The 24,667-nt window shown below is 43.5% G+C and overlaps 1 protein-coding gene across 2 annotated transcripts in view; it reads left to right on the forward strand.

Annotated features, from left to right (window-relative positions):
- The first annotated feature begins 919 nt into the window (after positions 1–919).
- CD99 (CD99 molecule (Xg blood group)) overlaps positions 920–24,667 on the forward strand; it is a 34,656-nt gene continuing 10,908 nt past the window's right edge. For both annotated transcript variants that reach the window (XM_059821913.1, XM_059821920.1), the window contains exons 1-4: positions 920–1,022; positions 22,605–22,640; positions 22,996–23,046; positions 23,537–23,569. In XM_059821913.1, coding sequence (XP_059677896.1) covers positions 962–1,022; positions 22,605–22,640; positions 22,996–23,046; positions 23,537–23,569 — 181 coding nt within the window. In that variant the 5' untranslated portion in view covers positions 920–961. The remainder of the gene's footprint in view (positions 1,023–22,604; positions 22,641–22,995; positions 23,047–23,536; positions 23,570–24,667) is intronic.

Genomic DNA, 24,667 nt, shown 5'->3' on the forward strand with positions numbered 1-24,667 from the left:
AGCCTGTATTGTTGCATGGGGTTGTTGTGACCCAAGTGCAGGACCCGGCACTTGGCCTTGTTGAACCTCATACAGTTGGCCTGGGCCCATCGATCCAGCCTGTCCAGATCCCTCTGCAGAGCCTTCCGACCCTCAAGCAGATCAACACTCCCGCCCAACTTGGTGTCTCCTGCAAACTTTCTGAGAGAGCACTCAGTCCCCTCATCCAGATCATCGACAAAGATATTAAACAAGACTGGTGCCAAAACTGAGCCTTGGGGAACACCGCTTGTGACCGGCCGGAGCTCATTCCATCCAGAAAACGAGGCCTCCTTTGAGGCTCGTCGGTCCGGTGCCCCCTTTTTTCGCACGCAGGCTGCACAGGAGCTGTCAGGGCTGAGCAGCATCAACCCGCACGCCCCGAAGCCCTGCTCCTTCTCCAGCCCGCCGGAGCCGGAAGGACTCGGCCGAGCCCACCCGGGAAACTCCGTTCCCGGCCTCAGCGCGACGCCTCCAGCCCACCGGGGAACGGGGCTCCGCCGCCACCGCCCGCCCTCCCCGCGGGCGCGGCGCGGCACGGCAATGGCGGGTAACGGCCGCCCAACCGCCGCGCCCTGACGAGAGCCGCGGGGGCCCGAGGGGAGGCCCGCTTCCCGCAGGCGGACGGGCTCCGCGCCCCCCCCCGCTGCCACCGCGCTGTCAGGCCGGGCGCTGTCCTGCCGCTGTGGCGAGCAGGAGAGCCCGGCTCTGCCCCGGGAGAAGCGGCCCCGGCGGGACGGGACGGCTCGCCCTCGCCCTCCTACACCCCCCCGCAGCGGAGGGACGGTGCCCGGCCTGACAGCGCGGCGCCCTGGGCGTGTTCCGCGCGGCGCACCCAGCCCCGGGCGGCGGGGCGGGGCCGTCTCCGGCCAGGCGGGAGCGGTTGCGGCGGGTGCCGGGAGCGGCTGTCAGGGAGCGGGTGGCGTGTGTGGGGCCGGCAGCCATGCGGTGCTGGAGACTCTTTCCCTTGGTGGTGCTCCTCGTCGTCCTGATCTCCGCCAGAGGTGAGGAGGGGGGGCGGGGAGCGGTCCTGCCGCGGAACCCCGCTGCCCCGCCGGGCTTGGGGCGGGACCGCGCCCCTGCCCTCCGTCCCCGGGGCGGGTGGCCGGCCGCTGCCGCTCGGCACGGAGGCGCGGGGGGCGTCGGGGGAGCGGCCCCGGGGACGAGAGGAGCCCGGGAGGGAGCCGGGCGGGTCCCCGGGCGCCGGCTGCCCGTTTCTGCCGGGGCGGGGAAGCGGTGCTCTCTCCCTCCAGCCCTTTTTTGGCTTGTTTTTGTGTTTGGGTTTGTTTTTTTTTCCTTTTAACTAACTGGAAAAGTATTCCTGAGCTTTCTGCCTGCCTCCCGCACTGGAAACCCTGTCTTGTTTTTAATCTCTTCGGTGAATACGTGGTACTCGCCCCAGTAGGGCCTTTGGGTGCAGGGGGGGCCCTGAAGGAGGCTTGGAGGGGGTTTCGGGGCGGCGGGGAGCGCTGCTGGAGCTCGGCTTCCATTTTAGGGAAGAAAGGGGAGTTACGGCAATTCCAGGGCATTGGATAGTTACTCACCAGAACGTTTGCCGTCACACAATAGCCTTTTAAAAAAAAAGTATTATGGCAAAACTGCAGGGTAGAACACACCGGTCTAGATTTTCACGGCTTCAGTGTGTGTCAGCGATGATTTTCTTGAATCCTGATCGAAACGTTGTGTAAGTAATAGCACGCTGGTATTTGGTATAAAGAAACGGTTTGGGCGGGGGGGATAAAAGTAGCAAAGTTCCCAATACCAAGTTTGTTTCATGAGGAAGACTCCTAAACTGGAATATGCAGTGCAAACTGACATTTCCCATTTATATGACCTATTTCTAAGAAACTTTTTTTTTTTTTAAACTATGTTAATAAGCATACTTGGTGCTATGCCTAGGTATTTTCTTTCAGGTGCTTTGTAAAAGTCACACTTCAAAACTTAGATACCTATCTCTTCACTGTAAGAGAGAAGGAAAAATATCTGTTCCTAGCTTTGACTGGAAGCTGTAGATGCTGCATGCGGGATGCCAGATAAGCATTTTTGTGTCTAGCCTGTTTGAATCCAGTTCTTTTGCAGTGGCCTTGTCATGGTCTTATCTGCTAGGTTAGCAAAGCTGAACTCTTGGAAAAATAGTACAATTTTACAGTAACCACCTTTAAAACTGACAGGTGATTCGGGCTGCTAACATTTAGATATCGTCTTACTACTTATGTGGAAAACTTGCTCCTCTATCTCTGCAAGCAGTCCTCACAGTGATGGACAGCAAGATCTTTGGTGTAATGCTCTTAAGATGTGGAAATATTTGGAGTCACTCAAAAATAGTCTTTCTGAACTTTCTGCCAAGAAGTTTGGAGGTGAAGAGAGTCTGGTTTTTGCTTCACCGCAGGGAAGGCGCACAAAAACTGCCTTCAGGGGTTTTGTTTTGAGTTCTGAGGAAAACGATGCTACATTTTTAACAGAGTGCTCTTAAAAAGCTGGTTAATTTATCTGGGTACTGGTTAATGCTGATAATACGAACCAAGTAGATAGGTTATAATTAGTTTGGACACTTTTACCTTAAACAAAACTTGCAAGAATTCAAGAACTGTTGAGAATGTCAGCCTGGGTAGGGTGGGGCCCTTCAGGGAATTTCACATTTGTGGTGGTGCAATCTTAAATTAAAAAAAAGGCAAAACCTGAATTACATACTTTTGAAAATTTTAATTTCACTGTTGGTAGGCTGTCTGTAGTCTGAATTTGCAGAACTGCTATAGAAAGTTAAGGATCTTGCCTCACAAGCAGTTCAGCAGTGGTGCGATGGTTTGGAGGTGACTGGTTTCACTGGCACTGCTTGCTTTTGCAATTCAGGCAGGCTAGTCTGTGCCTCAGGACTGAGAACTTCTTACGGGATCATCCATTTTAGGCACGTGAAAGCTGTTAGTGTCAAAACAATATTCAATTTGAATGTCTTATTAAGCAAGAGTGAACTTTGTTATTTGAGCTTGCTTAGAAAAAGAGCTTGCAGTTTTAACTTCATAACTGGTATTCAGGTGTTGTCTCATTTGCCAAGTATGAGCTCTGTAAGTCAGGCAAAGCTGGAATTTATATACCATTGGGCCTGGATCCAGAGGCAGGTTGAATGTGAGTTTTTATATCATCAGTTTCTATAGGCAGTCTTAACAGCTTGTCCCTGCTGAGGAGTGGGATCTTCCCATTCCTCTCCTACTCTGTTTGGTCTGGTGCCCATCGGGGCCTGTACTGAGATGATTCAGCTTGATAAGTCAGCACGTGACTAATCTGGTGCATTGAGTTTGCTCTGCGGAGTGTTTGATGGGTGTCAGAGCCAGCGCAAGGGAGTGGCAGGGCCCAGCATCCGAGAGTGGAAATAAGCTGGGGGCAGGGGTGGAGAGGGCTGGAGGCTTCCTGCTTTGGCTGGCTGTGAGCTCTGGGGCTGGCTCAGCCGCCTTGCATCTTCAAAACCACCAGGTTAGGCATCTGGTTTTCAAAATACAATAAAAGAAAGTATTAGGCAGCAGATGTTCTGTACAATTTATATGAAGAGCACAGCAGAAGGAGAATTAAACAAAAAAATCCATACATGATGAGCGGCAGAAAATTGCTGCACGCAGACACCAGGCTCAAAAGTTTCCCTTATCTACTGTAGAATGATCAAGGCATATAAAGCTGTCTGCTTACTGAGGATCTTGAGTCTGGACTCAGGAATATATGCTTTAAGTACCCTTTGCAAGAATTGAGTAGAGCTTGTTGGTTGAAACACATTTGCCAGAAGAAACAGTTGTGATAGTGAACACTGGGAGGCGAGCAAAATAAACGCTGGAGGCTGAGGTATCTATGTTGCAAGATCAGTAGCCTAAGGTGAATTACAAGTGGAGATCCCTTATTCGTAAGACCGCTGTAATTACAGGGCTATGAGCAAAGGGAAGGAAACACTTGCGCCCCTGACTTCTTGTTGAGGCAAGTCAGTGTTGAGAAAAAATGACTAGTTGGATGAAAGATGGTGAAATCAGCCTGTCTGTATTGTAGTAGATGGAGCTTTCAGCTGGGGCAGGGAGGTGGCAGAGGGACTCCTGCAGACTGATCTCTGCTTTGTGGGCTCTGGAGTTGTTTGACTTTTAAATCTGATTTAAAAAAACCTAACCAACCAACCACACAACTTTCTTTCAGTTGAACAATTTTAGTAGCAGTGCTAGTGTGCATACACGGCAGCATGAACTTGAAAAGTGCAGTAAATGTTTCTCCATCTTTCTATTTCCTCTAATTTGAAATGGGTAAGAGGGTTGTTTTATGTGTTGTTATTTATATAAAATGGCCACTGCACTGCTACATCAAAATGACATCACTGCAACAATCCTTAAGCTTTCTGTAGTTAGAGTGATTTAACTTGGCAAGAGTTAAGCGTGACTCAGCCTACTGCCATCCAGCCAAGACCAATTTCAATATTTTCCTGATGTTACTCTGGTGCACGTGGTGGGGTTGCCTGCACTTGGGAAGGGATGCTGCTTTAACTCTTGCTGTCTTGAACCTCTCACTGCAATCAACTTGTATTTCATCGGGTAACAGCTGTGTTAGTGAAATGCAGTAATAATAGTAATCTTCATCAGTTAAGATCATCTTGCCAGGCGCAAGCCTCTTTCTTTTAGCCAAACTGCTTTTCCATGCTCTGGCACGGGAACCTACTCTTTGGAGTCTAGTAAAAGTGTTTCAAGAGAATGTTACAAGCAAAACAGTCTCAACTCGGGGAACTTTTACCTAAATTAGCTTACTGACAGTTAACATAAACTTCTAATCATGTATTTGGGAATTGAGAGAAAGAAAATCAAACCTCTAAGATCCTCCCCCTTCCCTACTTTCAGCTGAAGGCAAACACCCCTACCCACCCCATCTCGGCTTCCTTGGTTTTCACTGCAGGTTACGCTCAGCCCATCCCCTGCTCCTTCGGTGACGTGACAGCCAGAGCAGGAAGGTCATGTGCTTAATGGTTTCTTTCTGCTGCTTCTCCTTGCTTCCTGCTGATTTTCCTCTGCTCTTCTTTGCTTCTCAGTGTCCCTGCCCCAGTGAGGGTCGCTTATGGTCTGTCTGGGCTGTTCCTGCCCTGGTGTGGGTGGCCCTGGTGTGAGTGGCCTACAGCTGGAGTCCCTCAGGGGTGTGCTTGCCCTGATGTGGATGGTTCATAGCTGAAGTCCCTCAGGGATGTACCCTGTTGGCATGGAACCCCTCCTGCCCAGAGCACATCCCCAGCCACATTTCCCCTCTGCATTCTCTCCCTCTGTGAGTCTCTCAGACCATCTCCTCATGTGTCTCCTGTCCCAGCTGGCTGATGCTTTTTCTTACATGTGTTCAAGCAGGAATACTCTGTGCTCCTCTGACCAGTTGAAGGTTGCGTGCACACCATCGGTGTCAGTGCCAACATGACATGACTGTAAGCGGCACAGGGACAGTTCATGGCCTCTTCCCAGACAGGGCACCCTGCAGGCCTCTGTGGCTGAAACCGTGCCCAGTTCATGCCCTGTATATTCTTGAGCAACATGTACTTAGGAATTGTTTGGACATATCTCTTGTCTGCAAACATGTGTGTCTTGTGTCTCCAAAACACAAGGCATAGTTAATGAAGTAAAGTAAGATAATTTATCATATGTAACAGCACATATTTAATTTCATTATCACTTTTCCAAAGGCCACCTAGCAGGTAATTCCTGGTCCTCAAGTGATAAGGACTCAGAATATCACAGAATCACTAAGGTTGGAAAAGACCTATAAGATCATCAAGTCCAACCATCAACTAACACCACCATGCCCATTAAACCATGTCCCACAATGCCTCGTCCACACGTTCCTTAGGGATTTCAGTTGCTGCAGGAGGATAGACATGAACTTGTTTCTCAATTTTGGTGTTCTTAGGGCTGGCTGGTACCTTGTCACCCAGCTGAACTTGGGGTATATGGTTTTCTGTAGGGCTGCTATGATGGGCTCCTACTTTTATGTTAATTAGCTCCCTCCCAGCTTTGTGGAGGTGAGATTCCCTTTCCCTGGAGTGCAGTTTTAAGTAAGCCATTGTACCATTCTACCTTTCCAGATGCCTGGGGTTTAGAAGGAATATGAAACACCTGCTGTGCTCCACAATCTTGCCCTCATTCTTGGACAGCTGTGGTTTTGAAATGACTACTGCTATCTGAGTCTAGCTAAGGCTGCATTCCATCATGCCAACAAATAAGTTTGCTGCCTACATTTTCTTTCCAAGTAGAAAAGCTTCTAACAACCCATTGCTAGCTTTGCCAGTGTGAAGACACAGCACCTGCCAGCATTGCTGGAGAGAAGGGGGCTGATCTACTTGCCAGGCTTCTCCAAACTTCTCTTTCTCCCATTGCACATACAGTTTCATCATTCATACTTTCCATGTGTGTCGTCTTATTCCACAAAACTCACATTGCCTAGTTGCTTGCACTATGGCTTCCTGGGACAAGTGTAAGCTGTGTTCTCTGCCCCAGTACCTGAGCAGCAGTTTCGTGGACCTACCTGGCTGAAAATAGCTTTCCTTTGTGCTTAAACCCTAAATTTTTGCTGGCAAGTTGAGCTAAATGGTCAGTCTGGTTATTATGTGTCTCAAATTGCCTTTGAATTTCAGATATGCGCATTAACACCAGTTTCTCCAAGTAGCTGTTTTATTAATTTCCGTTCTTCTGCTGCTGCAAGTGGTTTTCCTCACTGCTGCTGGTTATCATGATTCCAATCTTTGAGCCATTTCTGCACCACATTAGTGATCATTCAGGAATCTGTGTGTATGTATACTCAGGGCCACTGATGCTCCTGAGCATGTTCCAAGGCAACTCCAAAGGCCATTACTTCTACAAACTGATGGCAGCCTCTTGTCCCTTTGCAGGTGGCAGCCTCCCCTGTGGAGGGGCTCCAAGCTGCTTGGAGCCCCGTTTCCTGCTGTGATTTGACAGGATCCATCAGTAAACAAACTCCACTGGCTATTTTCAACATATAACTCATTTTATAGCCAGAGGTGTTCAGTCTTCCTCATATTGTTGATTTGCTGGCCACGGACTAATCTGTTCAAGCTGGGAAAGATAAAGATTACCTGTTGCCCATTACTTAGTACTTCTTTGAGAGTTTTTCTTCTAGTCAATGCATCATCGATGCAGTGGAAAAATTCTCTAGAGGTATGTTGCTTTAAGGTTTTTGTGGATGATGCCATGGCAGATGGTAGGGCTGTGTTTCCACCCCTTGCAAAAGCCGGTTCCAGACATACTGCACACCTTGCAGATGAAGGCAATTGAGGTCTTGCTTCTTCAGCCAGAGGGATTGAAAAGAAAGCATTTGCAACATCAGTTGTAACATACCAGGTATATTCTTTGGCTTCTGGCTCATGCAAGAGCTGCAGCGCGCCTGGAACTACAGCTGCTAATGCAGCAGCTACGTCGTTCAAAGCTCTGACGTCTGGTGTTCAGTGCCATTCTCCAGTATGCTTCTGGACAGGCCGAACAGGACTGTTGTAAGGTAAATGTGTTTGAGAGCCCCCCTCCCCTTGTTTTTCCAGGGAATCAGTTACTGATTACTTTTTAAATCACACTAGCAGCTCCTTAAGCAGTTCAATACCTCTTTCAGCAAATTATTTAGGTTGCTAAGGGAAGAACAACTAGGTCTATCTGAGTGGATGCAACATCGCTGGGGTCAGTAAGAGTCCTGTAGCTGGTTCCCTCCTGTACAAAGCACACTGCCTATACCAAAAGCCCAATGCCTTCCTGTCTCATCTGTCCATCTACAGTGGTCAAGAAAGTCAAGCCCAAGGAGGGCAGGGGCAGCAGGGTGGTGGCGACAGGTAGGGGCTACCAATCTTGTCTATTCAAACTGAGGCTCCCTTCCACTAGAGGTAGGCATGTGTCTTCTCCACTTACTTTGTGAATAACTACTCGTTCGTCCCTGCTACACAAGGGCAATAAGGTCCATTGAGCACTAATATCCATTAGGGCACAATGTAGATAAGGCCAAGTGGTGCGTTGCCACCTTACTCGGACAGCCCAATAAATTTGGTTATCTGTACCTGCTGCCAGGCTAGTAGCCGCGCCCCACCCCCCCCCCAGTGCAGTGAATTCACGTGGGTTGTCAAAACAGTATGTGTTCTGGAGGCTGGGGCAGGAGAAGGCAATGATTGAACCAAGCTCCGACTCTGCCCTGTGCTCACAACTCCTCAGCTGGCAATGCTGCATCTCTGAAGGACCTTCCATTCGACTTGGTCATACCCTCTCCTTTTCTGTTCAGGTCCCAGGATCTAGGACAGGAGCATGCAGAATTCCTATTCTTTCCAGGCATTTTTCCCCAAGATTTACTATAGTGCCGGAATCTTGGTATTATCCCTGGCCTTGCTGTGAATCCTATGGTATGCTCCCTCCAGCGTGGTGCATAGTAGGTTATTCCTTGGTCAGCTGGGGTCCCACCATGTTATCAGCCCCTGCTACCCAGGCCCTGCCAGTTATTTCTAATACAGAGAAACAGTGTTACAGTTTGTGTGTCTTGCCCTTTGCCTGTCTGTATGTTATTGGCTGGCCCAGGAGGTCTCTGTGCCACCTTGCAAGAGGATGTAGTGACAACAGCGCTGAGTCAGCTTTTCTGCAGACTTGGGATCAATACTGCAAAAGGTTGCGTTTGGAAGGTTGCTTGGTATCATAAAAATTTGTTTTAGTTTGGTTTTTCTTTAAAAAAAAAAAAAGTCTTGCTGTCTCTATATGCTTGCAAATTCTAGTCTGGGAAAGATTTCCCTGCTTGCTGCAGGAAAGCACATTTTTCACATGTTGAAAATAAAAATTACTGCAGTGATACTCATCACAAACTCCTTTTAAATTGGTTTAGCCTCTGCATTTGATGTGACTGGAGAACTCAGAAGAATAGGATCCAGAAGATTTTCTACGAAGAATTCCAAAAAGTCATAAGGCAAATTCCTGTGACAGTCCAAGAACTTAGTTCTTCATGGCGTAATGCCTGTTTACAACAGTTTTTCTAAATACAGAACAGTTCCTTTAAAATACATAAATAACACATCAAATGCAGGAATCATTCTAACATGTTTTGGGAAAAGGATCATTTTAAAAGACAACATTTACTTTTTAAGTCAGGTCTCATCACACAACATCATTGGCTGTATAACAAATGAGTTGGTTTCCTTTATACAGATTTCAGTCACCTGTGAAAAGTCCACATACTATAAACATCTAAGAAATGGCATCTTTAACTGTATTTGTAAAAGAAAAACCTATTGACTAAGGTAACTGTTAATTAACTGCAGATGTTAATTCTGCTCTACTTTCTTCATAGCTTGAGTCCTGTAAAACTCCCGTTGGATTTCTTGTTTCTTTGAAATTTTTCACAAGAAATGGTATTAATTTCTTGATGTGTGTGAAGTACGTGCAAAGCTGATTTCAGTTTGAGCCAAAGCGTTTTAATCTAGGTAAAATCAAACTTTGTTTTTAGGATAGCAGTTTTTCTTTCATCAGGTAAATATTATGACACAGCATACAAGTTAATCTTTCCATGAGGTAGAAGTTCCTTTTGATTAAACACCTATCAGTTTAATTGGTAAAACCGTCATTGGTAAAGATCAGATTTTAATTGTAAAACTGTCTTTGTATGCAGTTTTGCTTAACCACAGAAAATACTGCTTTCATCTTTTCTGTTTGTGAAGAAGTCCAATATTTTGAAGGAAAAATACATTGAAACATTTGTTAAACTCTGATATTTCCAGGATAGCCAATTCTGTGAGTCTGTTTATACTTTGCGATATTGGTAGCATTACTGTTTTTATTACTGCCTCAAAAATACTACATTCTAAACCTTTTCTATCTGGAAAAAATGGAGTTACAGTGTTTAGACTTATATTTTACCACTACTGTTTTTTTCCCTACGATTTGGAGGAAAATACTGAACCTTTGTGAAGAGGGAAGGGGCTAGGCTAGTGGTGATAGTAGCATGATGTGGTGAGTTAAAAATAAGAGAGGCAAATGTGTCGAGTAGGATACAGTTTTTATTAGAGCTGATACTATTGTTGGACAAAACAGACAGCTCTGGAGGCACACAAGTCCTTGTTAAATTTAGAAACAAGAAGTTTCAGGATAAGGTTTGAGGGAAGGGTTTGGGGAAGCCTATGTGGAAAGCTTTTGGATAAGTCTATCTTTTTCTATATTTCTGTCTTTCTCTTTCAATCTTCTGTTTCCTCCCTCGCCTCCAGCTATCCATGCCTGTCTGTATTCTCCCTCTTTGATGCCAGGAATCTCTGCCTGCCTCTGTGTTTCTCAGTACATCCTGGATGCCAGGCATCTTGTGATTGAATCCCAAATTCAGCAGTTACTTCATCAACTGTTCCCTGCCCTCTCCCTCCCCAAATGTTGCAAATGGTTATACAGACATCACTTCTTCAGATCAGAGCTATCCATGCTTGTTTTAGCCAGCAAGTTTGCAATCTGGTTTATGACATCCCTCCCCCTGCCCCTTTTCACAAAAACTTCCAGCTTTCCTTTTTGCTATTTTGGCCTTCTGTAAAGGCCAGCTCTTTACTATGCTAACTAAGCAGAGATGTGGACCTTTCCCCCCCGCCCCACCAAAACTCCAGGCAAGACCTGTGATTCTGAAGCTTGTGGCTGTCGTGAGCTGGCAGCTTCCCTGCATCCACACCTCTCTGACTCTCTCCATCTTCTTCTTCCTTGCCCACTGCTGCTTCTACAACTTTCCCTTGGGTTTTGCCATTGCATCTTTGTCACTGTCTCCACTGCCAGTCCTGCACCCAGGCATGGCTCCCTTCAGCTTGCAAGTCTTACCTGTCCGGAGGACAATTTTTCCATCCATTCGTATTCTGTGGTGTTCTACTAAATGAATAAATTTTTAGTGCAGACTAAAGTCTGGCATGTGTAATGGCTGCCTGCAAGCGATAACACTGGAATATAAAATCCAGTTTGCATTAGAAGGTGATACAGAATCAGAGTGGAGATGGTGAAACTATTTCTTAGGGTAGACATGGAGAATTCTTGATAAAAGTTTTTGTCTAAATATAGCAGAATAGAAGTACCTTCACAAGATGCACTTGAACTAGAAATGCTTAAGGTTTCACTGTCAACGCCTTCCAGGTGTTTTGCTGAGCACATGAACACACTGGAACTACTAAGAACATAGCCTTGGTACAAAAGGGAAGATTTATCTTGTTCCTCAAGTAACAATAATGAAGGATGGGAAGTAAAAAAAAAAAAAAAATTTTTTTAATGAGAAACAAAAAATAAACCCTCATCTGACAAAACCTACACCACATTTCTGGCTTTCCATTTATCTGTGGCTGCCACTTAGTTGGATTCCAACTAATCTATTTAGTTTTTTATCTGTCTGGTTTGGGCAACTAAAACTAGGCACATTGACCTGGGTGCATGCAGTATCTCTGTGTACATGTCTATACTTCAGAAATACTTTTTTAGGTAGTAATTTTGCGTACATGATACAAAGTTAGTTGAAGTAGAAAAAATGAGCCTTCTCCTCCAGTGTTCCCCATCGCCCAGGAAAGCAGACTGCTGTCACATCACATATTCTGTGGCTGAAGCTAGTCTGCACGTTTCCAAACCAATGCTGGTGCAGTGCAACAGAGCACAAACTGCGAAATCCTGGCCCGCTGAATTGTCACTTAATGCAACTCTGTCTCAATTAATCCCTTAATAGTAAATACCTGCAGGAAGAAAAGTGTCACTTTTATGCTAATCAAACATGTTGATGTTTGAAGTTTTAGCAGAACAATAGATTTTGTTATAAAACGAGTTGATTAGTTCCAGAACTGATTCAATCTCATGAGTTGAATCGTTGCAAACCACTGTACTGGCTCTGGTTTCCTCTACCTCTGCCTTCCCCACAGGAAACCCTCATTGTAAAACCCAGTCTTCCTCTTCTTTCTTTTAGCAAAAGCTGTAGTAGCTCTTTTTAAGTATGCAGATTGACAAGACTGAAAAATCTTTTTAGCCATTACTGAACAAGCCATGATGAAAAAAAGTCTGGAAAAGCAAAGTCAATTTAACTGTTCAGTTAATGTTTCTGACTAGATTACAGATTTTGTTTTGAATTTTGCTATTAGTATACAAATTGTTTTGAACTGGTAAGACTTTTGGTGAGAAAGGTAAAAGAAACAGGCTGTGAAATGAAATTGTCAGCTTACAAGTACCAGCAGACATTAAAAAAGTCTTGCTTACTACGAGCCATCATTTCAGTGTACTGCGTAAAAATAAGAGTATTCTTGACTTATTCTGTGCACATTGCAAGTGTATATTTCAACTAAGTTTTATTTTAAAGAAGGAATTTCTAAATGGAAGGCCAAGTTCCATTTACTTGTTCATCATAAGTTATAATTTAAATTCTTTTTCCTTGATTCAGAGTGAGGATTACATACTACTGTAACTGTTGAGTTTTTTGAGCTTTTACTTCACTGGCTGCCAGATCACAAATCTTGGTTTCTTAATACTTCCTTCTTCCTTGGTGCTAAAACTTTACCATCTTTCATCTAGTGTGGACCTCCCTAACCTTTCTGCAGCTGAGCCTCACTGCTGCACTTCCCTTTTCCTCCGAGCCCGCTCAGGACTGCTCTTCCTTCTGTCCCTCCCAGCCCCAATCCAAGAGGCTACCAGAAGGTGCAGAGTGTGAGCAAGTAAGGATGCAGACAAAACAAAATGCTGGTGATTCCTGATCATTTGGTGAGGAGGGAAGCCTCCAGTCTATCATCTTACACACTTTATTTCTGTGTAAAGTGTTTTACTGAACATTGGAATGAGCAGAAAAAGCATGCAACTCTTGAAGTCATGGCTCAAGAGATCACACAATTGCCCTGAGAACACTTCTCCCTTTCTCTGCACAAGGCTGGGCAGGGTACTGAACTGTACAGATGCATATAGAGGTTTTCAGTGCAAAGGGAATTTAGAATGTTATTATCTGAATAGGAGTATAGATAAACTTCTGGCGATAAAATAGCATTAGGTTACTTGATGCCAGTTGTAGTTACTTTCAAGAGAACCAATGAATTTATTAAATTATACAATACTGAAGAGTTTGCAACCTGCTTGGATAAAACAGGTTTCTTAAATTCGAGACTAATCTTTTGATTAACTGTCATTGTAGTCTTTCCAGTGTATTGAACTGTTAATTTTTGGTGCTGGCTGAGATTTCAGTTGTTATCCCAGTGAGGCTTAATGTTCATGAATCTCTTTATGAATGTGAGAACATTGAGTGTTCAAGGAGCCTTGAACTCATTCCCCTTCCCAGCCCTACCATCTCCTCTGTTGTCCATCTTAGTGCTGTCAGTGTGTATACTGCTCCACAGTTTTCAAAGTATAGTTTTGACTGCTTGTGATATGCCCACTGTTTTGAAGTACTTGCTACAGAGCAAGAGGTTTCACAGATGTCAGTCAACTGCCGAAAGGTTCTTGCCAAGAACTGCTGAAGCTATTGCTATTGCTAGATGTCTGCTAGGGAGAGGCTAGGACCAAAATATAAAATTATAAGGGTAAATATTTATAAATGCTCGTGAAGTGTCCCAGCCAAATTGAGGCACCTCGAATATGGTTTTACACAGGGTTCTTATACCCTTCAAATGTTCAGGTACAACATGATTTGACTAATCACTAACACCCACACTACTGATTATTAATCATAGTAAAACTTTGCAAAGCAACTATATTTCTGCAGCATTCTTGCTGCTTGTCTATTGATCCAGACGTCCCTAGAGTCAGTCTTGCTATAGTTACTTATCTATGATGCCAGCCAGTGCTGGGAGGGTTTCAAAGAGGTGTTAGAGGGGCTAGGATGCTGGCATTGTCTCGGTTGTCCAGGGGCATCTTTCATCCTTCATGGCAGCTCTAAGCTTCCAAGAAACAAAGTCCGTCCTTACAGGGCCAAGCTGTCCTTTCGTTTCTTTTACTTAAGCGTGAACAATACCAAAGTCTCCAGAATATTCCAATGCCTCACTACATTGCAATGTATAGTGTAAACTAAAATATATTAACAAAATTAATACACTTTTGTACTATGAAAACTTATAGATGTAATAGTTAGGGAAGGGAACTTTCATAACAAGAGCAAATGTGACCTTTGTGGTAAGAATGCACCTGGTTATGGAAATTTAGGCTATATGAGTAGCAGCTGCAAGGCTTGTCAGCTTTGTGAAGGCTTAAAGTCCTGTCTGTCAAGCAGCTTAAACTTTGAAGCTGTAGACTGTGAGCAGCGTGTACTTAAAGGATTTTGGTTTCTTTGGCTTATAAAAAATTAACTACTGACATTTCTTATGCCAAGACAGAATTTCAAAAGCGGCTGAATGCGAAGTAGGTGCACAGTGCCTGCTTGATCTTGGTGAGGTTTGAGAGCAGGGTTTCCTAAGACTGCTTCAGAGCTCCTGGTCCAGCCCTGGCACAGGTTTCTGAAGAGACAATGATGGAGAGCAGAGGTGTCTAAGCCTGTTGTGCCTGCTCCATGAGCCTCCTTGGGGGGACAGTGATTGTGCTGGCACCTGAGACCTGGGAAGAGGGGCAGGGGATGCTCCTTGCCTGCCCCAGGGGCAAAAGGACAGGGCTGGCTTCCGTAGGTGCTGTGTTGAAGCAAGAGAAGGCAGTGGCAGTGGTGGCCCCAGGTGTGGGGTGAGACTGCACAGCTGGGGACGGGCGTTGCTGACATCAAGTAACTTCATGCTTAATGCACAGTGACGCCTCTGTGGTTTAGGGCTACTACGAGGAACAGTAGCAAGAAGTCAAGACCAGTTACCTGGAAGGTTGAAAATTTCGGTGTGCCTAGCACTTGCAGGTACAAGTACCAACATGCAGGCTTTAAATAACGTAAGGCTAGGCAACACTTAATCAAACACCTGCAGCCTTCGTCAAGGGTGTGCTGCACATAAATGCAGACAAGACTATGCTTCTGTCTGCCAGGTGTATTTTGCCTTAGTCCCTGAATTTACACGACAAGAAACTTAGTATTTGCTTTCTAGAAAATACTTTTATTAAAATGTTCACAAATTTTAGTAATGCCTTTATGCTTGGTAAGGCCAAGTACTTAGGTGAAATAGCAATAAGCATAGTATATGGCATTTGCAGCCTTGAAGTATGGTCAGGCCCTTGTGAAGTTACAGGTAAGAAATGAGCGAAAATCAAATAACTATCTGCAATATCTTTTTATTTGTTGCCATCTGGATTCAAGCACCTTTATTTTGCAAAACCCTTTTCCTCTCTTCCCGCTTCCTATCCCAGTGCCCCCAAAACTTAATCTTGTAACTTCTTGATGCAAGTGCCATGCTTCTGTCACCCAAATGTTCTTCTAACAGCTTTTGTTAGTGTAGCTTAGGTTTCCGCTTACAAACTTCATGAGACAGAGCAATGTATTTCAGTTCTTATCTGTAAAAAGTATTGCAGAGGGACAATGTGATTTATTTTATTTGTAGTTATATGAGTTTTGTAGCACAAGGAATTTAGTCCAGTGACTAGAATTGGCCCAAGTCACAGAACCACAGGGTGCTGAGGCTGGAGGACACCTCTGGAGACCTTCCAGTCCCACCCCCTGGTCCAGCAGGGTCAGCTGCTGCAGGTTGCCCAGGACTGTGGTCAGCCGGGTTTTGAGTATTTTGAATATGTGGGGGAGGTACTCTCTGCAAGAAACAACTTTCCCCAAAGCACGGAAAATACTTTAGCTCTTTCCAAGCTGCTGATAGCAACAGTGCTTTGGAAGCTCTTTTAAGCTTAAGGAGATCTTGGACCTGTGGCTCTGCCATTTGATTGGTGTTGGTTTACCTCCAAGGGGTGTAACCAGAAGAGAATCACCAAGTATCCAAGCCGTTGCTTGGAGGGATAGTGGTTACATTGGTTATGGATGTGCAGAATTATGAACTGTAAGAAAACAACCAGACTGTGGTAGACAACTCGTCACTGGGCAGGTTGTGATTAAGATGCCAAATACTTGCTTTTATCTACTTGATTGGAGTGACTCACAGGAGTTCTTAGACCTTTTGTAACTATTGCATAGTTCTCTTTTACCCCTTCTCATTTCTCGATAAGCAGCTCAGCATTTGGCAGGACTGTTGCCATCGTGTTAATTCTCTAGCTTCGTGGTTGACTTGGTTCTTCTGTATGCTTTCTGCTGATTTAAAGCTATTCATTCTGTCCTCTTATTCCTATATTAAATCCTCCCCAGAAAACTCTGCTTATAGCTAATGTTTAGAGCCCCATTGCATTTTCTTACTTTCTACAGCTCAAAGGGGCAACAAAAGTTGCCCAGTGCATGGGAAACTTTTAGACAAGCAAAATTCCCCAAACTGCTTCAAAATACGGGGCTTTCTTCCCCAGTAAATGGCTTATTTAACCATGTTCTGTTAAATCCTCACATGACTACAGTTATTTAAGCAAATAGTTTTGAGTCAAAGTGTGACCTTGTAGGCTTTTTTAAAATAGTAAATTGCCATTTTTTGATGGAAAGAATACTTAGTAATTCAAATATTAAAATAAACCACATATTAGTCTGAAAGCTATTTATGAGCAGTCAGATCAGAAAAAGATTAGGCCACATAATTGCCTAACTTCCTCTGTAATGTATTTTCAAGATTGGTGCAAACAAAGTAACTTTTCAGGGAAGTAGCTTTTGGATCACTGTACAAAAATTAAATATGATAGTTATTAGCGTAGTCTTACGCATCTTTTTGAAGAGGAAATAAATCTTGGTTGCAGTGGAGGCTTAGCTGACTTTAGTCCCATCAGATACATTAGTGAACACTCCAGATGCACAGAAAGCAGATGCTGCCCAGATGTAAAAAATTATCTTTGTTTTTTGGCTGATTTACAGTTGTTATTTGTGTTTGGGCCATATTTATTTTAGGTAGGAAGGGGCTTCATTCTTCTAAACAGAACTTTATGCAAAGCTTTTTGTTTTCTCTTGCTCTGCAGAGAAACTAAACTTGAAAAGCAGTTATCGATAGGTGGGTACTTGTCGGAGGAACAGGGTTTGAAACAAACTGTGTGGGATTTAATTTCATGAGACTCCAGGCAGGGCTAATTATAAACTGCTGCTTGGCAGTGGGAGTAAACATCCCATCTGCGTTGCCTGACGCAGAGGGATCTTGCCTGCAAACCTCTGCCCTGGCTGAGAGGAGGAGTACAGTTTTAAGTATGTTCTTCTACCCGCAGCAAGTGGTTTTCATGTTCCAGGTTCTCCATTTAAAACCTTAGAAAGGCAGTTCTTACAGCAAGGTATGGAGAACCAGGTCACCTTCTCCCAGTTTTTTGTGATTAAATCACTCCTCTTGGTTTTGCCTGCTTAGGACATGTTGGAAAATAACTGTCAAAATGTGAGCTGAGCAGTAGAAGTCCTTTATTGTAGATAACTAATGCTGGTGAGGCAAAACCTGGATTGGAATCGAGTGCTGGTAAGCATAAAAAGTGGTTGTAAGGCATGTGATGGCTTTGCTCTGTTATTTAAAGTGTTTCATGAACAAGTTTTAATGTGCTGGCCTTCCTGTATTTTCTGTAGCTTCTGTTATGGTTAGGTGTTGAATATTTCTACTCCTCATGTTTTCAGTCCCCCAAGGGGAAGGAGCACAGACATGGGAGTATAAAATCCAGTTTCCCTGCTGGAAGTTGGAGAAGCTGCTTTTCACCTGGTTGGCCAAGAGTTTATGCCCTTGTGACTACCAGCACCCTCGTCCCCCAAGAGGGCTGCCAAACCTTGTGTAAACTCCGCAGAGATGAAAGACCTCTTTGAGCTCAAGATTTTTGCAGATTTCATGAAAATGAGCAGCTAGGCAGCAGGACAGACCCAAGTTGGGTTATCACCAACCATATGAAATCTAATAAGAGCAAGTGCCGGATTCTGCACCTGGGATGGTGTAATCCTAGTTATACATACAAACTGGGGGATAAGAGGCTGGAGAGCAGCACTGTGTAAAGAGATCTGGTGGTTCGAGTTGATGGGAAGTGTAACATGAGTCAACAGCGTGCCCTGGCAGCCAAAAGGGCCAGCTGTGTCCTGGGGTGCATCAAGCACAGCATAGCTAGCCGGTCGAGGGAGGTGATTGTCCCACCCTACACTGCACTGGTGCAGCCCCACCTTGAGTACTGTGTGCAGTTTTGGGCACCTCAGTATAAGGACATCAAATGGTTGGACTTCATGATCTTAAGGGTCTTTTACAACCTAAATGATTCTATGAAACTATTAGAGCGTGTCCAGAGGAGAGGGACCAAGATGGTGAAAGGCCTCAAGGGCAAGACTTATGAGGAGCAGCTGAGGTCACTTGGTTCATTCAGCTTGGAGAAGAGAAGGCTGAGGGGTGACCTCATCGCCAACTACAACTTCCTCAAGGGGGGCAGCGGAGGGGGAGGTGTTGATCTCCTCTCTCTGGTGACCAGTGATAGGACATGAGGAAATGGAATGAAGCTGCATCAGGGGAAGTTCAGATTGGACATTAGGAAAAGGCTCTTCACTGAGAGGGTGGTCGGTCACTGGAACAGGCTCCCCAGGGAAGTGGTCACGACACCAAGCCTGTCAGAGTTCAAGGAGCGTCTGGATGATGCACTTAGTCGTATGGTTTAGCTTTAGGTAGTACTGTGAGGAGCAGGGAGTTGGACTCGATAATCCTTATGGGTCCCTTCCAACTCAAGATATTCTATGATTGTAAGTTAGTCGGCCACTGACGGAGTGGCAGGTAATGTCCAGTGATGGGACAGGGACAAGCTGACCACTGTCACCTGGTCCATAGGCCTACAACTGGAAGACCAGCTGCAGCATGCAGGCTCTGTGGCACCCTGTGGTGCGCAGGGTGCTGGGGAGGCAGGGAGGGAAGGAGGAGAGCACCAGCATTTTTAGAAAAACAAAATTCAAGCAGTCTGTTGCTCAAGTCAGAAAGTTATGTTTGTGGTAATTCATCACAAGTTTCCTTTCTTGGTGTGTTGCCATACACATGACTAATGAAGGAACTTTCCAAAGCTTGTGTCAGCTTCTGCAGTGGAATGTAAATATGGCTAATCTAATACCGTAGCAGTAAGTATCTAAGAGAGGTGATGGGTCTTTGCAAAGGACTTCTATTTGTGTAGAATCTTGGCTCTCTTGAATATCCTCTAGCTCATCAGCTTTTCCAAAGCTTATGTTTGCTCTTTTGCTTTACCTGCTGTTTTTCCTTCATCTGACACAAACTATGCAGGTTACTGGGGAAAGCCTGCTGAAGATCTGTCTCTTGATCCTGGTATTTGAGCTACGGACATGGAAGAAAAATAGTGTAGACACTTCTGAAACGTTCTTGAATCTGCTCATGCCCCTAGGAGCTAGAAATACCTGCTGTATTGTGCTTTGTACACAGTATAATATCTGCTTTATTTGCAATTGTCATTGCTTAGACTAAGAACATGCTCATAAACTAGGTTATTCTGGGTGCTCCTTAAACCTGTAGGGAGTGCAGCATGTTCTTGCTGACTATTTCTTCTTGGATCCTGCTACTACCTTTATTCTATTTCTGTAGCTTTATCTCTGTCTGATTGTTTCTTCCCTGGAACCAGCTGAATCCCTGGTTCTGAGCCTCTCTCCTTTCAGGCTAAGTAATTGAACTTCTAGTTTAGTTGGACCCACCCGTATAAAAGCTGAGCAAGTACAGTTGTAAAAGCAGGTGCTTTAAAGACATATGAAGGTTTGTCATGAACAGTGGAGAAACACTCAGTCTTTGCTGGCAAAGCAGACTGCCAGCACTTCAGAGTGCAGATTATTGTAATGAGTTTCATAAGCTAGGTTTTGACATTTTCTGCTACCGTTATTGAGATAAAGTAATGTGTTTGAAGAACCTGACATCTTGCTGCATGCTTGGAAAACAGAATTGTGGTTGCAGAATTTTGAATAATTACAGTCAATATAGAAGTTTTTTTTTCTTTTATTAACTCTCAAATTTGTTTATTACTCTCTCACAGCATGTCTTATGTGAGATTGGCCGTCAGCAGTCTCCTCCTAAATTATTTCTCCATGAAGATCATGTGTGAAAACAATCCATTAAAATAGCAATGTCTCTGAATGCACACTCTTTTACACTGGTTTCCTCCTCTTGAGGGAAACCACTGCAGCTAGAACCATTCAGAGTTCTCAGACCAAGTTTCCTGGTGGCAGTGGGAGACTCTTCAAATAGCCTCTTTTCTGCTCCAGGTAAAACTTCAGCTGCACCAAAGCATAATGTTGAGTATATGTGCTTGTTTTTCCCACTGCTACTCCTTCTAAAAAGAAACAGTGCTCTTGAAATATACCCCACAATGTAACATTCATTGACTTAGTGATATATCTTTAACCTTGAGACTGATGCTGTTAACCAATGGTGGTGGTCCATCCTCTGGTTGCTACTCTGGTAGAGTGTTTTGAGGAGCATGCATCTTCAACAGATCCTTCTGCCTGCCTTCTTAGAGTTATACTAGCAAATATCTGATTAGGTCCTGTCTGAAGCATTCCTCCCTGGAGGACTGTAGCCTGAGAGATGTATGTACTTGAGAAAACAAACAAACCAGAATTCAAGTTTGAGGAACAACTATGAAAATACCTGTTTAAATTTCTCTTGGGTGTTTTGACTTTTTTTGCCTGTTAATATGGAGATTTCTTGGTGTAGTCTAAACAAAGGGATAACTTCAGAAGTACCTGAGATTTGGGTCTTAGCAACTGCTCATTTTAGTGAGGTTTTTAAGGTTGTATTGCAAGATGATGTAGGCTTCAGATAAACAACCTGCAAATATTTTGCATTCTGTGAAACAGTTTTTCATGAGCTAAGTATCTAAAAGAGCTTATGGTCTCCACCTGGAGTGAAGAACATCAAGTAAAATATCTTCTTGCTTTCTCTCCAAGATCTATACCTAATGACTTTATCCAGGAGGTTCTAAATGCATTTTGCTCGTGCACCACAATAAAGCCATGAATTGCCTCTGTTTCCGTGAAGGTGCCTGTCACTGACCAGGCAGTGCTACCTCCCTGCTTGGCTGTGAACAAAGTGGTACTCAGTTCAAATGTTACAGTATGGGAATCGCTGCTTAGACTTCAGATTTCAGTTTCTGCTGTAGCAGTTCAGTTGGCCAGACTGAAGACTAGCTTGAAGGATGTTTTCAGGAAACAGCAAGATTGCCTTTGATTTTTTTTTTTTTTAATTCTAGTTGTCATCCCTTGCTTCCATAATAAAACAATAAAAATTTTTCTTAGTCTCATTTCTTCTCTGGAAAAAAAATGCCACTATTAGTGCAGTTATCTGAGAAGGAAAAGAGATTTCGGTTTTGATCTCAGTTGAGATAAAAGATGTCACCAAGTATATGAGCATCTGTCATTCCTGGTACTAGACTTGTGATTTGTTGTTGTCTTAACTTGGCATGTCATGTAAGCAGAAGGAACATTGTGCTTGTGGTTTGATTTTTGACATTTGTTTTTTATTCCTCTCTTCAGATTTTGCAGTAGCCAGTTCAGATTCATCTTCTGTAGCTACATTCTTAGAGGAAAAGCCAGACACATCAATGCTTTATGTGTGTATCTTCTGAATTAAGGTAGCTTTGGCCAGAATTAAGTTAGCTTTGGCTGGCTTGATACTCCGTAGGTAGAAAAAGTCTTCCAGCTTCTTTGGGACTGGAGCAATATATTTGGATGTCTTTTGCTTGAATAGCTGGTATCTACTTTCATGCCTTTTTCCATGCTTCAGTGAAAGTAGGAATGATGAACTATCAGAAATACCCAAGCAGTTTGTTTTAGCTGTCTGTTTATCTTACAAGCCTCTGCTGCTGAGATCACACTACTATATTCATGCTGTGAAACCAGTTTGTATCATGAATGTATTGAGTTAGCGTGTTTGCAGTTGGCTGGGTAAGCAGCAGTAGCTCTAGCAACTGACCTAATACAGCAATAGGGAATGTTCTTTTCCTAAGGGCTGAAAATGAAACTAATTTACCTGGAGTGGAGAGCCCGTAGTTGTGACAGCTGCATTTAACTGTCTTTTAGGAATTTGAAGAGAGTGCTCCAGATCATCAATTAACAACCTTCATACTGTTAACCTTTGTTAGAGTAAAAGATAAGTCTTATAAAACCCATGAAAATTAATTTTTAATGCCAAGGTATTAAATACATTACCCGATCATATAACTTTCATATTGGCCTTTGTACTCCAAGGCTCTTCTTCACACTTGAATCTTGTAAATTCTTGTGAATTGGAACTGTGCCCCTGCTCATTTTGTGGTTCAGTGGAAAGAAGGCTGGGAAAGAGTATGCTGTGGATGACACTAAGAAAGCACGCAATAGCAGTGGCAAAAATAAAGCATTAAGTGCATTATATTGACTGTTGGAATGTGTGTTCTGGTCCTCCAGGTCCTTTCTATAGAGACAATTTTTAGTGCTGTTCCTCTTTTTTTTTTTTTCAGAAGAGATGTGTGAATAGTGGTCTGGAGAAATAGAGAAGAATGTCTTCAGCTTTGACTCAAAATATTCTTATAGTCTGACACAGGAAGCAGAAAACATACCTCAAGATGATCAAAGACATGTCTATGAATGTAATAAGTGTTTTCAGTAAGAAAAAACAGCGTTCTTACTGTTGCTTTCATCTTCTACAGGCAATGGTGACGACTTCAGCTTACAAGATGCACTTGGTAATTATTACACTCTTGCAAATTTTGGGAGGTAGGTGGGAAAATAGCAGCTGCTCTTTTGACTTGTTTCCGAGTATCACTGCCTGACCAAGCATGACACCTTCCCCACATATGGTTTGTTTAAACCTCAGTGGAACAATTCAGCTATGGGTATGTCAAAATGTTGACCACATAGAACTGAAATTTGTCTTTGGGAACACTCAGGGATTCTTCTTCAGGGGAAAATGTCTTGCTGTATAGATTTGATCTTGTACTTTTCATTGTATAAATATAGTTTTACGTTTGTCCTTCATGTATCTTCTGAATAATGTATTAAATAGGATTTAAACTTTTTTTTTCTAACCGTCCCTGACAGAAACTACAAAGAAGCCTCTTCCATCTCAGAAGCCACCGCCACCAGATTTCGGTGAGATCTAATTGGTTTGTTAATGCTTTTTACTCTGAAGTCAACTGTAGTTGTACATACTAATTTGAGAGCCTGAATTTTTCAATTTAGTGGCACACAGAGTTGAGATATTTCTATAAAAGAAAGCAGTTCCCTAATAGCAAAAGGATTTCTGCATTTTTGGAGTCCTGTGCTAGTGCTTTCACAAATTTACTTTGTGATTTCACAAGCTTAAAGGCCTTGTGAGAATCCCTTCTGCTGGCTTTCAATCTGCATGTTTTGAGCTTTCTCACCTTGAGCTGGCCTTGGCATGTTTCATGATCACCAAAAGCAGCATGTAGTTTGGCAGATAATGCCTGGTAACTCTGTGGTGCTCTTCTGTGGGCCACTGTTGAATGAGCATGCTATTATATTCTTGAAGAAAACATTGTGAGGTGCATTTTGTGTAAAACCAGTCAAAAACTAGTTCAGTTTTTGCATTACATTTAAAACTTCCCTTCTTTCTTTGTAGATGATTTCAGTTTGGAACATGCCCTTCACCCTGGTAAGTACCATGTTTTCCTGGATACTGCTCAGTGGTACTTGGTGCAATGTCTATCCATCCTTTATTACCTAAATGTAATAAGGGCACTGAGCTGACTAAGGTAACAGACTGCAGATAAAAATAATTGCAGTTATGTTTATTCACCTTCATTTTTAAGGGTCTGGATGACAAAAAAATCTATATATTTCACTCATTTCTTAGCCAAGTCCTACTTGTTTCATTGCTGTGTCTTCACTAGATGGCACTAATTCCCTAAACTATTACTTATGGAAGTAGATTTTAAACCTGAAGTAAACTCTTTCTTTCCAGGAAGTAATTTTAGTAGCACAAGGAAACATTAATCTGTTTGAAATAATATGAGGGAAGTTACTCTTTCTAATGCGCTTCAGCTTCGTAGTGTGGGCAGCAGCAGAAATTGCATTGTTGTTTTCACTCAGTCAGTAGAAGGTGCATCCAGTTAGGCAGATAATGCACAGTAGCTTTTCGAGTACCATCACTAGACCTGTTGCAGTATAGACAGCTTTCCTAACACAGGACATACAGTTGTATGACAGTAGCACTGTTTTCTGCTCTGTTTGATTTAGCCCTTTGAAGTTTTGTCCCTCTTAAAGCAATCTGTTTCCAACTGCTGACATTTTTGAAATCAGAGCTGGCTAAATGAGAAACAGTTGGCTGAATGAATCAGATGGTTCAGGTAAATGTAGAGAGAGGATCCTTTAGAGGATGGCAAGCCTAAGTTGGGGTCTTAGAACTGTGCTCTGGAGGTGCCTGCCTCTTTACTTTGAATATAGAGAGCCTCAGGAGACCTGATCTGACTTGTGCTAGAGCTGGGAGGAGGCAAGACCATGCAACATCAAGGAGAAGTAGCATACAGAAGAAATGGGCCGCTGGATTGGTTCAGCTGTTGGTGAAAACACAGTTTTAAAAAACCCCTGCTGGTGTGTTAATTTGATGTGGGCATCAAAGACTGTGACCAAACAGTACAGACATAATTACTAAGATCTCTTACTATCCTATTTTGTGGCAAAGCTAAATGAAGTGTTACTGTGGGGACCGTATTTCTACTTTTATCATGTGTATCTTGTCTTTTTTTTTTTT

This window comes from Gavia stellata, chromosome 1 (genome assembly GCF_030936135.1).
Source record: "Gavia stellata isolate bGavSte3 chromosome 1, bGavSte3.hap2, whole genome shotgun sequence".
In the NCBI taxonomy this organism is placed as follows: domain Eukaryota; kingdom Metazoa; phylum Chordata; class Aves; order Gaviiformes; family Gaviidae; genus Gavia; species Gavia stellata.